This window comes from Poecilia mexicana, unplaced genomic scaffold (assembly GCF_051168715.1).
Source record: "Poecilia mexicana isolate PSO_F unplaced genomic scaffold, ASM5116871v1 scaffold_11, whole genome shotgun sequence".
NCBI classification, from domain to species: Eukaryota; Metazoa; Chordata; class Actinopteri; order Cyprinodontiformes; family Poeciliidae; genus Poecilia; species Poecilia mexicana.
The window spans coordinates 7195385-7211528 of NW_028263380.1; the positions used below are offsets into that span (position 1 = coordinate 7195385).

Here is a 16144-nt window from a genome sequence, read left to right on the forward strand (position 1 = left end):
GGGTAAATCATTAAACGGTTGGGCAGGCAGCGGTGGCCCCCACGAGGCACAAAGCACATGAGCGGATATAAATACAAATCCTGTACGAATGTATTGGAAAAGCTACTCTGCAGCTTGTGGTATTACACCAACATGACCTCTTGAATTTTTACAGAGTCAATATTTTGTAGAAACACCGTTTGCTGCACTTCTAGGCTGAAGTGCAACAAACAACTTTTGGGTCGTTTGCCAAAATTGCTCAGATTGGATAGAGAGCATAACAAGTATCAGCTTTTAAGTTTTCCCTAAGGATTCACGAACGGATGTAAGTGTGTACTTTGATTAGGCCACTGAAACAGATGAATACAGTATGATGTACAGGGTTTCATCCTAGTGTAAGCCTGGCGGGCCACCAGGCTTTACTTGCTCCCTCTTCTCTCTCCCACCAGGCTAAACTGGTTTCTTTATTTATTTTAAACAAAGTTTTCTATAAACCAGTAACAGTGATAGCAAAGACAAGCTAAGCTAGGTTTGTAATTGGTGCACAACCAGCAAATCAAAATCCTGCACCAAACTGCAGACTTTATTAAAACAAAAAGAGAAGATCAAGAAAAACACAAGAAAACTTATTACAATAAATACTTGAATTTTGCCCCCTAAGAATATTTAGCTAAGCATACAAATGTGCTGACTCATCATCGTCCATTGTTTATTGACTTTTAAATGTGACCTTGTTTTAAGATTTGCTGGCTAATTATTATTATTTCATTAGGATTTAAAAAATATTATTTATTTTAACTGTGCTTCATTGTGTTTCCCTCTAAGACTCAATAGTTGTTTTTTTAAGTGCTGTCAATAGTGTTTTCCATATTTAAAGTGTCTAATTTTCACACTTTCTGTCAACTTTTGACATTTTTTAACACAAAAAACATGGCGTGCCGCTGTAACGCCCTACCTCCGTGCTTTCTGGGAGAAACTCTCCTGTTGTATGTCTCTTTTCTTCCAAGTGGCACATTTTACTAAACTGTCTGGATTCAATTAAAAGCTGGATGACTGAACGTTTTCTCCAGCTGAATGAAAAAAAAAACCCCCACCAAAGTAGTGGTCTGCTAAGTTGCAGTCTGCTAAGTTGATGTTATTCTGTTTGTTGAAGTGCTTTGTGATTTCTATCTTGAAAGGTGAAGCATAAATAAAGTTTTACTTACTTTCTAATTACTGACTGTAATCTAGACCATTTCACAAAAGAACTTGTTGTGGCTTTTGGAGCATCGTTGCTGTGGAAGACAATCCTCTTCCCGAGTTTAAAGTGTTTTGAACAGATTTGTGTGCAACTGCTAGGAAAAGTTGCAAGAGAAAATCTACCTGATTCTTCTACCTGAGTTGTGGCTCTTTAGTTGCCACAGACCTCTTGGCTGCTTCCCCCAATAATGCTCTCCTTGTCCAGTCAGTCGTCTTTTAGGTGGACGGCCATGTTTTGTTGGTTTGCCGTTGTGTCACGCTCGGTTTGATGACCAATCAAAGAACTTCTGGATTCACATTGAGTCAATTACGCCATGGTAGACTCTAGATTGGACAGGGTTTTTTTTGTGCAAATTGAGAAAACAGTCCTTCTAGTAAGACATGCGGACGTTGTGTGTGTTATACTTTTACACCTTATAAAGCTGCAGGAATGTATTTATTGCATCCAGATTGTCGGTTTCCGGCACGTGTTCAGATTTTTTTTTTCTAAAAAGTAAACTGCAAATAGTTTTATTTTTAGTTAAAACTTTTGCTCCTTTTCCTTGCATCTTCTTTTTGGGAAACCCTCCCGTTTGGTTTTCTTGTTGAGAGTTACATGAGCCGAGGGTGGTTCTGCTCAAAGGTGGATCTTTATTAGTCTCATTAAACATGTAAACAACTGCAAATTACTTTATGACTTCTTCTTGGAACCTTTTTATTGACCAGGAAGGTCATTTGAATGTCCAGCAGCCTACTTCCTGGTGACATGATTCCTCAAGTAAACGGAAACTTACGGAGGACTGAACTTGCCCAAATCATGACTGATTACAAAATAAATAATTGTCCCTGTGGAAATGTAAAAAATTTTTTTTAACATTTCTATTTTTGCTGTTGTTATTGTTTAATCTGGGGGTGGGGGAGCAGGGGGTTTCTATCCATTTGTTTCAATAATAGCTGTTATTTTTGAATTTTCCTTTAGGTACAACAAACCAAAGTTTAAGATGTATGTATTTTCTTTGTGTAGTTTCCATTTTGGTGATGTTTTCATCATTTTCAGACTTCTGAATAGTTCTGTGAAACTGTACAAATAAACAGGTTGTTTCTGCAGCTATTAAGATGCTTTGTGTTTGTGACAGCCATGTTGAATTTTGAGGTTGGGATTGGTGAGGAACTGCAGACTTTACCAGCCGCAATATTGATTTCACAGAGTGCTTTAGTGTGTTTTTCTACCTTATAACTATCCAAGTATACAAAAGGTAAAGTACAAATGGAAGATAACATCGACAAGAAAGACACAAACACTACCACGGTTAATAATACAGAAAGCAGCTCTCGATCAAATACAATGAGTAGCTGCTGGCGCCATCTTTGGAAGTCAGTTTTATATTTTTTTCTGTTAGGTACTTCTATATCTCTCCCTCATTTTCATAAACGCACTGTATTTATACAAACGCCTTTCTCGTGAGAAGGAAAAAGCACACGAGGAAGTTGATGCAACAGAAATTTTTATACCAATGAAAAAGTAAAAATAAATAAAAAATGAAAAGATAGATGTGTTTGGGCAGAACTTTACTTTATTTACGCTCTAGGGATCAGGTGAGCACAATCCCTCTTTCATGTCCTGGTTTCTCCTTTATGCTCTGGTAAATGTTTATGTATTTTTGTTCTGGTGTTTTGGATGAACCTCTTTAAATATCCATTTTCAGACAGAGACCAACAGCTAAAAAAGAATTGAGAGAGCAGGTGGTTATACATTAACTAGTAAACTCTGAAACCTCTAAACTACATGTTGGTAAAGTTCAATTTCTTGGTTAGGCCTTTACTGTCGCTAATATACTAAACAGCAAACACAATACCCAGTTGTTGTTTTTTTTTGTTTTTTTTGTAGAACATTTTGGTTTTGACCTTGTTTTTTCATGGAGACCATTAAAGAGTAAACTCCTTCAATAAATATGCCACATGTACCAGTAAGTGTGTCATGTTTACAGCTCTACTGCCCCCTTCGTTTCGCCTACAGAATGTTTTCCCCAGCAGCTTTCTCACAAATCTCACATTGTCATTTTCTTCCTCGGTGGTGCCTGAAATCTTTTATGCTTCTCCAGTAAACTATCAAGCGCAACGAAAACAGTCCTGCTGAGATTGAAAACATTAAATATTATCTCTCTCTATACATCTCGCCCTGTGGTGCCAGTCTAGTCTTGGCCAACATCTCGACTGTGTTTTCATTTCCTCACAAACTTGTGTAACTTCCATTCTGAAGCGTAAAGCTCCTGCGGTTATAACGACAACAAAAACAGGTTTGAGGAGCTGAAACTTTGACTCTGAATTTGACATTGAGTTAGAGTGTCTGTAAAATATGTTGAAAAGGAATTTTTCCAATGTTTCTATTTCTATTCACCGAAAAAGAAGTGTTAAAATGTTGACATTTTTCTTCATAACTCTGGAGGAGTTGCAGAGACACGCAACTCGGGTGTGTGAAAGGGAACCGACTTAGTTGTGCATTCCCAGCATAAGTGGAGAGAGAAGTTAAAAACAACCTTCCACAATCCCATTTTCAGCTTAACATGGAAAACTAATACTGCTAATCAGCCCAATCACACCCTTCCCTATGGAGCAAAACTGGGGCCATAATTGTTTTTTTTTTCAAAGATTTGAAACTGGAAAAACTATTTTGAAACTGAAAAATAATTTGAGATGAAGAAAAAAACACTTGAAACTGAAAAGTGGTTTTTGACAATGTTTTTCATTGTCAATTTTCCTTCAGTTTCAACTTTAGCCACAATTTAGCTCCACACCCCCCACTATAAATCACAGCCTCACTGCCATACAGTAGGAACAGAGTCCAGATTGAAAGCCTTTGTTGTAGCTTTTCACCAGATCTAACTTGATAGGTCCCCTTCAGCATGGTGTTCCTCAAGGTTCTGCTTTGGGGCCCTGGCATTTTCTGGTTATTTTAACTACATGCTCTCCCTACAACACATTCTGAGGACTTTTATAGATGTTTCATTTCACTATTAAGTGGACAATATTCAGTTATTAATTTCTTTTATGCTCTTGACTCAGGTTGCAACCGTATCTTAGACTCACAAGATGAGAAGACACTACACTGAGTTAACGAGAACGTTCTCGTTAATTTCAAGAAAACTTCAAACATCAAACTGGTGTTGTAAAAAGGCTGACCGCAAGAGGCTGGTGGTTGCTAGGCAGCAGTCACCTCAATCAAAAGCATTTGTGAGATCTTGTATGACGGGATCTCGATAGTCGTAGTCATGATGTCTTTCACCTACATGGCTTACGTGCAACATTAAGCTTAGGTTATGTAAAACCTGAAGGACAAGAACTCTCCCTAATGGCATAATGAAGACAACACATGTTCCTCCACCCACAGAGGCTGCAGTGATTCAGGAGGCAGGGAGCTGTCCTATAACCGATAAACCCCTGCAGTGTCCATCTTAGCCGTCGTGTCCTTGGGGAAGACACTTCAGCCGTCAGACCTGCTGATGGTGGTCAGAGTCCCTGGAGGCACCAATTGCATGACAGGGTGACTGTGGCTACAATGTAGCCACTCAGGTCTTCTGGTTCTGGTCTACTCTGCATTACCAGAACCAGAACCAAACATGGAGAAGCAGCATTCAGCTTCTATATGCCACAAATCTGGAACAAACTTCCAGAAAACTGCAAAACAGCTGGAAGACTGAGCTCCTTTAAATCAAGGCCCAAAATCCCACCGGTTTAGAGTTGCTTTTGAACCATAATAAATGGAGCACTGATCTATATTTTCAATGTGCATTGATGATTTTGATGCTAGCACTCAACAAAACGTGAAGTTTATGATTTATTTCTCATTTTGTGAGTTTATGACATTTTTATGACTTTATTTTTGTGTTTTTATGATGTAAAGCACTTTGAACGGCCTCGTTGCTGAAATGCACTTTGCAAATAAACTTGATTGATTGTCTGAATAAAGCTCACCAAACCTACACCAATGTGGGAATGTACATGTATGAATGGGTGAGTTCAGTGTAAAGTGCTTTGGAGTCCTCTGACTTGATAAAGCGTCATAAAGATGAAGGGAATTTACCATTTTTCTATTTCATTGTGGTAAATTTGCCTAATTTTACCTTTAGACGTTCATGTTCAATCTTGATATTTTTTATCACCTGTGAAATATTGATACCTTAAGTAACATGAACTTCAAGATCTAATATGGAATTTGCTGCTAATGCACTGGAGATACGGATTATTGTACAAGTTGTTATTCGTCTGCCTGATCAAAGCATTCCTTGATCTTGTGCAGGTTGCTCAGTTTGTTAAAAATATTTTTTAAAAAAACAAACCACATCTTAAAAAAGTAACTTTTCCTCGACTACGTTAAGGTATGTTGTTTTTAACTTCTCCTTTGTACAGCTACTTAAGTAAAGTTTTGCATACTTACCGGAGGGGACCATGGATTGAGTATATTTGAGACTTGAAAGGCATGAAACTTTAAGTTCAAAGACACTTTGCGTCCAATCTGCGTTGAAATAATGTTCATCTCGACTGGTAGAGGCATACCTCAAGAGATTTGCAGTTGCAATTACGGCAAAGTTGGTTCTTCAAAGTATCCACACTTTTCAGATCTTTATTTACTTATTCGTTTGAGAACTGGCAATCATTTCCCTTCAACTTCAAAATGATGTGTTCAAGTATGGTGTTTTTTCTAATACAATCCCATCTAAATGAATTAAGGGTTGTGAATAATTTTGCAGTGCAGGTTAGTGTCATGGAACCGACTGGCCTGGTTCCAGTCAGTCGATCAGAACACGTTGGAAGCAAATTAAAGTGTCTCTTTTTTGCAGCTGGACTCAGGCAAGTCGATGCACAGCCAACATAAACACACTGATGTCACCAAACTGGGTTAAATGTCACGATGCCACAGGATCATACCACCCTGGCTAATGGAGGTTCAACGTTCAGCCCGTCTGAGCCACATTGACAAAAAAAACGGACCTTGAACCTCTCACCTCAGCCGAGGTCGCAGTGTGTGATTCTGTGTTGTGTCTGCAGCGCGCGTGGGGTCATGCTAGGGACAGACCGGGGTGTTAATTCATGCTGTTTCATTGCTCATGTTACAGTGCAACCGCAAGCACTTCCATCGTTTCCTCTTTTGGAAACACAGAGGAAAGCGCAGTTGTTGTTCCTTCCTCTTTTGTGGGTTTCATCTGTAAATCGGTTTATCACTGTAATTTTAAATAGTGGTATGTTACAGATACATTTGGAACCATCTGTCAAAAATAAACCTTAATGATTTGAAAACGAAAACTCGACGGCTCCGTTTTGAACAAATTAACGTGTCCATGGACTTTGGACTGTACTTGTCCTCTTATGTCTCTATGAGACATCTGATAAATTTCGATTACATTATTCCTAATACATGTCCAACACACGCTCCAGGGGTCAAGGCTCTAGGTTCCCACAGGTCAGATTTGGCAAAATTCAATTTGTTCATGAAAAATCGCCTTCACGTTCCAGGATTACTTGTGGAATACCGCAGGGTTCAGTGCTGGAGCCAATTCTCTTTGCTGTATGTTTATACGTAGAAAAACCTTCTATGCTGATGATACTCTGCTATCTTTAGTTAAACATCCTTAGAAAGTCAATCGGTTAGGGTACATCTCTCAGACTGGTTGATGATAAAGTAAAAAAAACAAAAAAAAACTTGTTTTTATTCATGATAAGTCATTTAAATCCTTTGTGAAATGTATTTCAAAATATTTTAGGACTTTGTTCTGCGACTTCCACTGTTTTACCAAAATATGAAAGGTGATGCAGGAAAAACTACCCCGTATTTGTTCCTTCAAGGTTTCTACTTTTATAATTCTTTACTCTCAGGAAGTCATTTTGGTTTTTTGGTTTTTCTTTTCTTATTTTTCCTTCAGCATTTCCAAAATGCTGGAGCAGGACTTCTGATGTGAAATAATAATATTAATAATAATAATAATAATAATAATAATAATAATAATAATAGTGATATATCTTTTACCTAACTTTAGCCTCCAATATTCAGCACACCTCTAAGACATTAATTATTTAAAGGGAAATTTGACTACGTGTTGTCTGTCATCTACACAATGATGTCAACTGAGTGTTTATCCACTAAGCAAAATTTAAATCATTATTTAATATGTGTAGCATTTCAGGTCATTTCTTCATCTACATTGTCATTCTGAAAGTGACATGTTCTCCTTTTTTATTTTGTTAATTGCACAATATTAATCTCTTTAAACCAGAGAGATTATGTTGCGATTGTTTTCGGTTTACATTTGAGCAAGCGTCCTGAATGATTCATCTCCTCCTTTGTGTGGAGGAGACATCTGAGGTGCGCCGTCCAGAATTTCAAGATGTGATATGTCCGACCTCAGGACAGCTGCCTGCATCAGATCAGGTTCAGAAAAGTGCTGCACACTTTTGGACCTTGTTCAGATTTCCTGGTATAATGTAAGTCTTCTGCAAAAAAAACTCAAGATTTGACATTTAAAGCAGCTCTTATAAGCTCTTTTATACTTTATGGTGCCAATTTACATTTGTAATGTACAATAAAACATTTTGATCTGATGGGTTTAAATCAAGTCGATGACATTTACAATCATTTCCCAGTTTCAACATTTTCCTGTGCCGTCTTTGTGGTATTTTCTGTCAGTTATATGGATGAAAGGAAATGTTAAAAAATGATCTGTTTCTGTGTGTTGCACAGCGTCATAACTTGTTCATTCATGACACGTTGTGTTCCCAAGTTAAGAACATTGCTCAGAACAAAACTGAGGCTGACAGGAATCCTGCTACACTGCATAGTTTTTGACTCTGGCAGGAAGTAAAGCTCCAGAGAGGAAGCAGTCCACTTAAAGCCTCCAACAGAACCAGGCTCTGTGTGTGAGCTCACACTTTGGGTTTGAGAGACCGAAAAGAGAAGAATTGGAAGAATACCTGACAGTCTTTGTTAGACTTGGTTCCATATGGGTCCAAAAATGTAACATTTGTTCCATTTTCAGCTGGTAAGCGACTTTGTAAACGCGATCCAAACTAATTGAAAAACCTGTTCACATCCTCGCCTGTGGTGGCGCTGCACCTGAAACTGCTGAAGGAAACGACATGGAAACCTCAGGAGCAGACCAGCGCATTGTCTTTCTACACAAAATGTAGACAAAAAGGGTGTACTAGGGTCAGATAGTGATTGATAATGAAGAGAAAGGAAATATATTTAGCTTTAAAAAAAAAAACATACCGTACTCTTTAAAATAATTTGAGGAAAGGAAATGAAGAATTATGCAGTAGTGCAACATTGACGAATGCAAGCTGCCGTTAAAAACTAAAGAAGAAGAATTGGAGGATTTCTCATTTGTCTCTGGTAAAAAAAGACAACCAGCTACTTCTCCGTGTAGCACTAAACTGATGTGTTTGTTTTGGTTGTATTTACCCAGAATGCCCTGCGCTATAAATCTTTTCCTGCTTAGCATTCGAACTGCACCAGAGTTCACTTCAACCTAGGTTTTTAGTTTGCTTTTTTTGGTCCGCATTAGAGTTCAGTTGTGCATTCACTCCTCCCCAAACCAACTGGACCAGGCCACTTTCTATGGGAAGCATAAAAACTTAAAATTAACCGTTGGCTGTAATTGCAAATATTACATAACGAGCCTAGAGGCCTTAAAGTGTAGGCGTACAGGTGTTATTTATAATCAAATTTATTTGTACTAAATGTCTGCTAGCTGACGTGTTAATCTCCCAGATTTCTTAGTTCTGACTCAGCTCCACCCTTTGTTCAGTGTTATTGTGTGCTTAGGGTTTTTTTTCCCAGTATGGCTGCATTAAATACACAAAAGTTGCAATAAGCTCAAACCAATCTACAGATTTCTGCATCATTACATCCCGCTCACTATTATTACTGAACTGAGGGGAAAGAGTGTCAACACAAACCAACACCTGTCGGAAAGTGACGACGACGAAGGAAAGTCATGTAATGTTTTGATGCAAGTCAGAGCAGGCTGGGCTTAACAAGAAAGCCCCACCTTTTCTTTTAATGGTGCGATTTTCCTCTGGGACTCATTGGCTTAAATATAATTGCAGTCTCATGGAATAACTTAAATACAACAAAAGGATTCGACCTTTTCCCCTCTTTCGCATTCCCAACTGTACTTCATGGGAAAATTTCAAGCCCCTCCGCTCTGCTTTCATGGTACTTCTCTATCTGACCCCTCCCTTCTAGCTTTCGACCCCACCTGCAGCTCTTTGTAGCTGTGTGAAGCTGACACTCCACCCACGTCAAAAAATCTAGCAAATAGTCTGAATGGTTAGTGCTCCGTTTGTGCAGGTTTATTTTTGTTTACATTATTTGGTGCTTTCAGAGTTTAAGATTCAGTCGATCACATTCACCCAATTAGGGTGAATTTTACTATAACTGTATTGATTATGTCACAACTTATACTGTAGTCCCTTTTCTACAAAAATATAGCAACCTCAATTGCATAAAAACAACACCGAAAACAAGACTTCCGTGACAGGAATGTGCTGAAGAACTAAAACAGAAAGTAGAGCCTGCAGCAGGTGAAATTAATTGTCCCCTAATTGGGTGAATGTGATTGGCTGAATCTTAAACTCTGAAAGCACCAAATAAATTTAAATCAGATTTAGTCATTTGTATAATATAATCCTTGGGTGACATTGTGGTCCACACTACATACCAGTTGATGGTGGCGATGTAACAGCGGTAAAGCAAAAATTTTGATGTTTGGAGCAAAATGAATGTGGCTGATGACGACATTGGCCAAAATTATAACTTTTAACATCTCGAAAACAAAAGCTGCACAAACGGAAATTTTAACGGCACAAACGTGCACTAACGAACTAGCCCACTTTGGTTTGTTTTGGAGCAACATAGGGGGATGGTGAACTCTGGATGACCTAAAAAATAATTTTTAATATCTCAGAAACCAAAACTGCACAAACAAAAATTTTAACAGCACAAACGGAGCACTAACCATTCAGATTATTTGCTGGATTTTTTGACGTGGGTGGGGTGTCAGCTTCACACAGCTCCACTAGGGACAAGGATGTGAAACCCAGGTTAACATAACCCTTGTTATGTTAACCAATATATTGGTTAAAACACATATATACATATATATGTTGTTGTTTCCTCATTTAACCAAGCGTTATTTGTTACCTTTCGACCGACGCTTTTAATTTGAAAGAGTTTTTAAAGGGACACAGTTGCTAAGTGATCTACACAAACTTCTGACAATAACTGACAATTAACTGTTTTGGACATAGTCCAGAGAGTAAGAGAGCGTACGAGTCACAGTTAAAAGGAGATAACTTAGGAAAAGTCCAACTAAGGTCTAAACAATTAATTAGTTAGCGCTTGGTTGATGAGGGAACAAGGCAAGTGTTTTGACAAGAGTAATGTTTATGTTTCGACATGAAATAGTGTTAATATTTGATTAACTGTCGAACAGTTGAAACAGTTGGAATACGTTTTAGTTCATTTGTTATATAGAAATGGTATAGTTAATTAAATACATGTATTGTAAATTTAATGTTATTACATAAAGTAAGGTTTATAGGTTAAGGTAAAAGGTTAGAACCACTAACCGTTTACCTTAACCTAATGGTATTTTATTTATCTGTCTGTAGCTTTTACGGTGTGTTGATGTACAAAGGCTGTTCAATAAAGAAACATGAACCATTAGTTTGAGAGACCATCTTTTCAACCGGGACGCTACAACCCTCACTAAGGTTCTGCTGGAAATTTTCTTCTCGAACCATGTTCAATATCCATTGTTACAGTGTGTGGTATGTGAAATTGTTTGTTGGGTTTAAATTAGAAATAAGAGGTGGTTAAGACATGGTTAAATCTAAAATAGATTTAAAAGGATTAAAAACAAACTAAATTAAAATAGATTAACAGTATCAACTTGAACTTAAATAGAACTATAACCTAGGTTTAAATAAATAGTATCCTTTAATACCTAACAATAGGTTTAAATAAAAAAAGGATTAAATAAATTATTCTGAAAGAAACAGGGAAACTATTTTGTATTGAATTTTGTGTCATTGTATCTCAACTGTTTGTGATATTGTTGTTTATTTTCTTTGTGATATTGTTGTTTATTTTCTTTTCAACAAATAATAAGCCGCCAGTTTAAACTTATTTTCTGGTCTGTGGTCATTAATGCACTTACACTTCTCCCTACTCCCATAGCCAAACCTAGCACTGGTCCTAATAACTGTAAACACATCGTAAGTGTTACAGATGTACAGAAAATGGATGTATGGATGGATGGATGGATGGATGGATGGATGGATGGTCTTTAAATTACTAGAATTTCCACTTAACTTATTTTTGGTTGTTTGATGACATAAATTTATTATATGTATTATAAATGGACCCAAGTGCACCAGGTGAGAGACATAAGCTGTGTCCGAATTCAGGGTCTGCATCCTTCGAAGGACTGGTCTACGTAGGACGGGTCCTTCGAAGGCCGGGAATAAACTAAGACCGGAAGAAAAATATCTGTGGATTCGGACAGGTCTAGCCTTCACCAACTGTCCCCGCCCACACCTCAGCGTAACTCATGTTGCCAAGCAACCGTGACAGCATGAAGCAGAGAAGAAAAAAAAAAAACAAAAAAAGAACGGAGCCGAAGTTTGTTTTTCAGTCATGTATTACTGATTTCTATATTATTCTTCAACTTTTATAGTAAAGGATGTTCCATAGTAAAAAGGAAATCTCTTAGTTTGATTATAAAATGTTCAAATGTGAACTGCACTTTTCTACAAGGAATACAAATTATTCATTTACAAATATAATACTCTCCACATCGCAGATAGGACATTACGGTTAAATAAACATATTATATTTGAAGGCTTAACTTTAATTAATCAATCAAACCGATGTGCTCTGCGTTGAAATACTTTGTAAACTAAACATTTTCAACCAGACCTGTCTGAATAATATCGGTGTTTAACTCCCACGCACTGGGGAAAGCTAGCGGGAGTTTTTATAACAATGTGCCAGGAGTTAGGCGTTTTCTCTCGGTATACTGAACCTGGAGTGCCCGGCCAGCTGACAGCTGGAGGGGAGCTGGCTGTTAAAGCAGCGGTAGCAGACAGGTCCGAAAATGTCAGAGCAATATTGCAATTAGGTGATGTATTGATGAACCGAGCATATATTTGAGATTTACACACTTTCATTCTCGCCTAAAAACGTTGAACCAAATCACGTTGTGTCATTTAAAGTGTTATATAGCTAAATAATTTGTCGCTATTCACCGGCATTATCGCTCTGCCTGAATGCCCAGTTGGAACCCGCAATGAATTATGGGATATCGTGGGCCGTGAAGGATACACCGGACCCATCCTTCAAATCTGGGGAAAAGAAGGACGCATTTGAAGGATGCATTTGAAGGAGTCTTTGAATTCGGACAGGCCTTGTCGCCACGCTATGACGTAATCGGCCTACAAATCCGTCCTTCGAAGGATGCAGACCCTGAATTCGGACACAGCTATAGTTAATTTAAGAATATTTAATGAAAAAACAAATAATCAAACTTAGAAAAATGAAAAAAATCTAGGGAACAAAAAAAAGCAAAACAAAGACAAACTGGAGATACGGGAAGATCACAAGGAAACCAGGGAGAAAAAAAGAAAAGTGAAGAGACAAACCGGCAGGTGTGAGTGGAGGGAGTGGAAGCAGACTGTGAAGGGATAGAGAAAGTGGCAAAGGAAAGGGGAGAAGATTACACAAAGGAAAACAACCAAAATACAAACACAAAGGAGTAAGGAGACTAAAGGAACCTAATTAAAGTAGAACAAAGGAAAATAACTAGAAACAAGAAATAAACATAATTAGAAGAACAGATGTGGAAAACAAGGCAAAATTAAATGGAAACAACTAAGGAACACCAAAAGAATCTGAGGAAGATTCTGATGGTACAGCAGCCTAGGAGGACGCCGACGGCGGAGCAGAAACTTAGGAGGATGCTGGCGAACAGCAGCCTTGGAGGACGCTGGCAGCGGAGCAAGTACCTTGGGAGACATTAGGGGTAGAGTGGGAACCTTGGGGATGCTGGGGATATGTCCGTCCTGACCTCCTGAGCCTTGTCACAGGTCCTGTCGACATCCTAGTTGACTTCCTGAGCCTGGCTTGGAGGTCGATGGGACCTGCGACACTGGCAGTGGAGCAAGTACCTGCCGGCGGCAGAGCAGGAACTGGGAGGCCGATGGGACCCATGACGAGGCTCCGGAGGCCGATGAGACACATAACGAAGCCCTGGAGGTCAGCCGGGCGACCTATAGGACTCGTTACAAAGCCCTGGAGGTCAGCCAGGAGACCGAAAGGACTCGCCGCAAAACCCTGTAGGTCAGCTGGGAGACCAACGGGACTCGCCACGAAACCCTGGAGGTCGGCCAGGAGACCTAAAGGATTCGCCACAAAACCCTGAAGGTCGGCCAGGAGACCTAAAGTACTTGACACGAAACCCTGGAGGTCAGCTGGGAGACCAACGGGACTCGCCACGAAGCCCTGGAGGTCAGCTGGGAGACCAACGGGACTCGCCACGAAGCCCTGGAGGTCGGCCAGGAGACCTACGGGACTCGCCACAAAAACCTGGAGGTCAGCCGGGAGACCAACGGGACCCGCCATGAAAACCTGGAGGTCAGCCGGGAGACCAATGGGACTCGACACGAAGCCCTGGAGGTCAGTCGGGAGACCAACGGGACTCGACACGAAGCCCTGGAGGTCAGTCGGGAGACCAACGGGACCCGCCACGAAAACCTGGAGGTCAGCCAGAAGACCAACGGGACTCGCCACGAAAACCTGGAAGTCAGCCAGGAGACCAACGGGAGACCAACAGGACTCGACACGAAGCCCTGGAGGTCAGCCGGGAGACCAACGGGACCCGCCACGAAAACCTGGAGGTCAGCCAGAAGACCAACAGGACTCGCCACGAAAACCTGGAGGTCAGCCGGGAGACCAACGGGACTCACCACGAAACCCTTAAGGTCGGCCAAGAGACCAACTCGCCACGAAGCCCTGGAGGTCGGCCAGGAGACCTAAAGATTTGACACAAAACCCTGAACGTCGGCCCGGAGACCAACGGGACTCGCCACGAAAACCTGGAGGTCAGCCGGGAGACCAACAGGACTCGCTACGAAGCCCTGGAACTCAGTCCAGAGACCAGCAAGTCTGATTGTCTGGTGACGAAGGAGACCTGAGTTCGATGGCATCAAGTTCCCATAGCCCCGCAGTCCTGCGGGCCTCAAGCTCTCCTGCCAACATCTTTCAAGCGATTAACTCTTCTGCCATCAGCCCCCCAAGTGTCAAGCTCCTCTGACACCGCAGTCCTGCTGTCTTCAAGCTTTTCTGCCACCGACAATCAAGTATGAAGCCTGGAGCCCTCATGACACTTCTTTATTTAGAAGTACCATGGTTGAACCCAGTACCTCAGGTTGTCTGTTTTGTACATTTTCAGAAATGTATTGGTGAGGCCTCGGTAATTTGTTGACAGTCCCTAAGTGAACCTTCGAGCTCGGGCCGGGAGCGGTGGAGAACAGCTGGCCGAAATTAGCGTTCATAAAGCGGATCAACCTTAAGCTAAATGCCCCTTACTCCGCGGAGCACGAATATCCAATATCCAACTTGAAAGCAACTTCACTGCGGTCGGTAACGCAAAGAAAACACTGGTGTTCTGACTAGTTTGTTTTGGTCTGTGTACAGCAAAGATGGCGCCGAGCGAAGTAAACGTCATACGCTGTGACGTCAGCTCCAAACCTCTATAGCCTAGTATTATTCAGTATTAATCATTATTTATTTATGTTTATATGTATATAAATATGTATTGATAAGACGAGAGCGGTCCATTAGGCGTCTCGTCTGTCCTTTTACTTTTTATTTCTGAATTATTCTTCACCTTTTGTAATAAAGGCTATTCCATAGTAAAAAGGAAATATTTTTGTCTGATTCTAAAATGTTTAAACATGTATAGCAAGGGATGTATGCAAATTATTCATTTTCAAATAATCTCCATATCTCAGGAAGTAAGACATTACATTTAAATAAAACTATTATGTTTGAAGGCTTAACTTTAATCAGTGAAACCCATTTGCTCAGGAAAAAATTACTTTAGTGAACCAAAAATATTTACAGCTATTACCAGACTTAATATCTGTGTTTCACCTCCACTCATAGGGGAAAACTACCGGGAGATTTTAAAACGATTTACCGGGAGACATGGGTTCTCTCTCGGTGTACCGAACCTGGAGCGCCCGGCCAGCTGACAGCTGGCGAGGGGAGCTGGCTGTTAATGCAGCGGGAGCAGACATCTCCGAAAACGTCTGAGCAATATTGTAATTAAGTGATTTATTGATTAATCGAGCAGATATTTGAGATCTATACATCTATATTCTTGCCTAAAAACTTTGTAAAAAATCAATTTGTGTAATTTTAAGTGTAACACAGCACAAATAATTTTGCCGCCATTGCTGCCTTTCTGAACCATAGACATCAATATGTTCTGAACACCCATTTTAAAGGATGCAGACACTAAATTTGGATACAGCTGTTTTTGTTCGACTCCCTCTAGTGGTCTGGAGTACTTCCGTTTTCATTTGTGGTTGTAGTCTTTATTGTTTGCGTCTCTTTTTTTGTTTGGTCTCTTTTTTGTTTGCTGCATTTTATTCGCTTTTTTTTGCATCTCTTTTTTTGTTTGCATGTTTTCTCTGTTACTGCGGATTTGCACCTGTCGACCACCGTAATGAGCAATTTAAAAATTTTAAAAATAAATACATGCCACAGTTATTTCAATTACATAAAATTTACTGAACATTATACATGTAATTGTGTGTGTGTGTGTGTGGGGGGGGAATATTGTCTATCAATGTTGGATTATTTCCTCCCCCCAGTGATTAAACACAT

At 39.8% G+C, this 16144-nt stretch overlaps 1 protein-coding gene across 1 annotated transcript; it reads right to left on the reverse strand.

The window, feature by feature from the left end:
- Positions 1–12582: 12582 nt before the first annotated feature.
- LOC148156388 (uncharacterized) lies at positions 12583–14805 on the reverse strand. Its single transcript, XM_088009944.1, has 4 exons — positions 14752–14805; positions 14095–14283; positions 13489–14047; positions 12583–13374 (listed from the first exon to the last, which is right to left on the reverse strand). The coding sequence occupies exons 1-4, from the start codon at positions 14803–14805 to the stop codon at positions 13202–13204; spliced, it is 975 nt and encodes a 324-aa protein (XP_087866070.1). The 3' UTR covers positions 12583–13201.
- Between the last annotated feature and the right edge of the window lie 1339 nt (positions 14806–16144).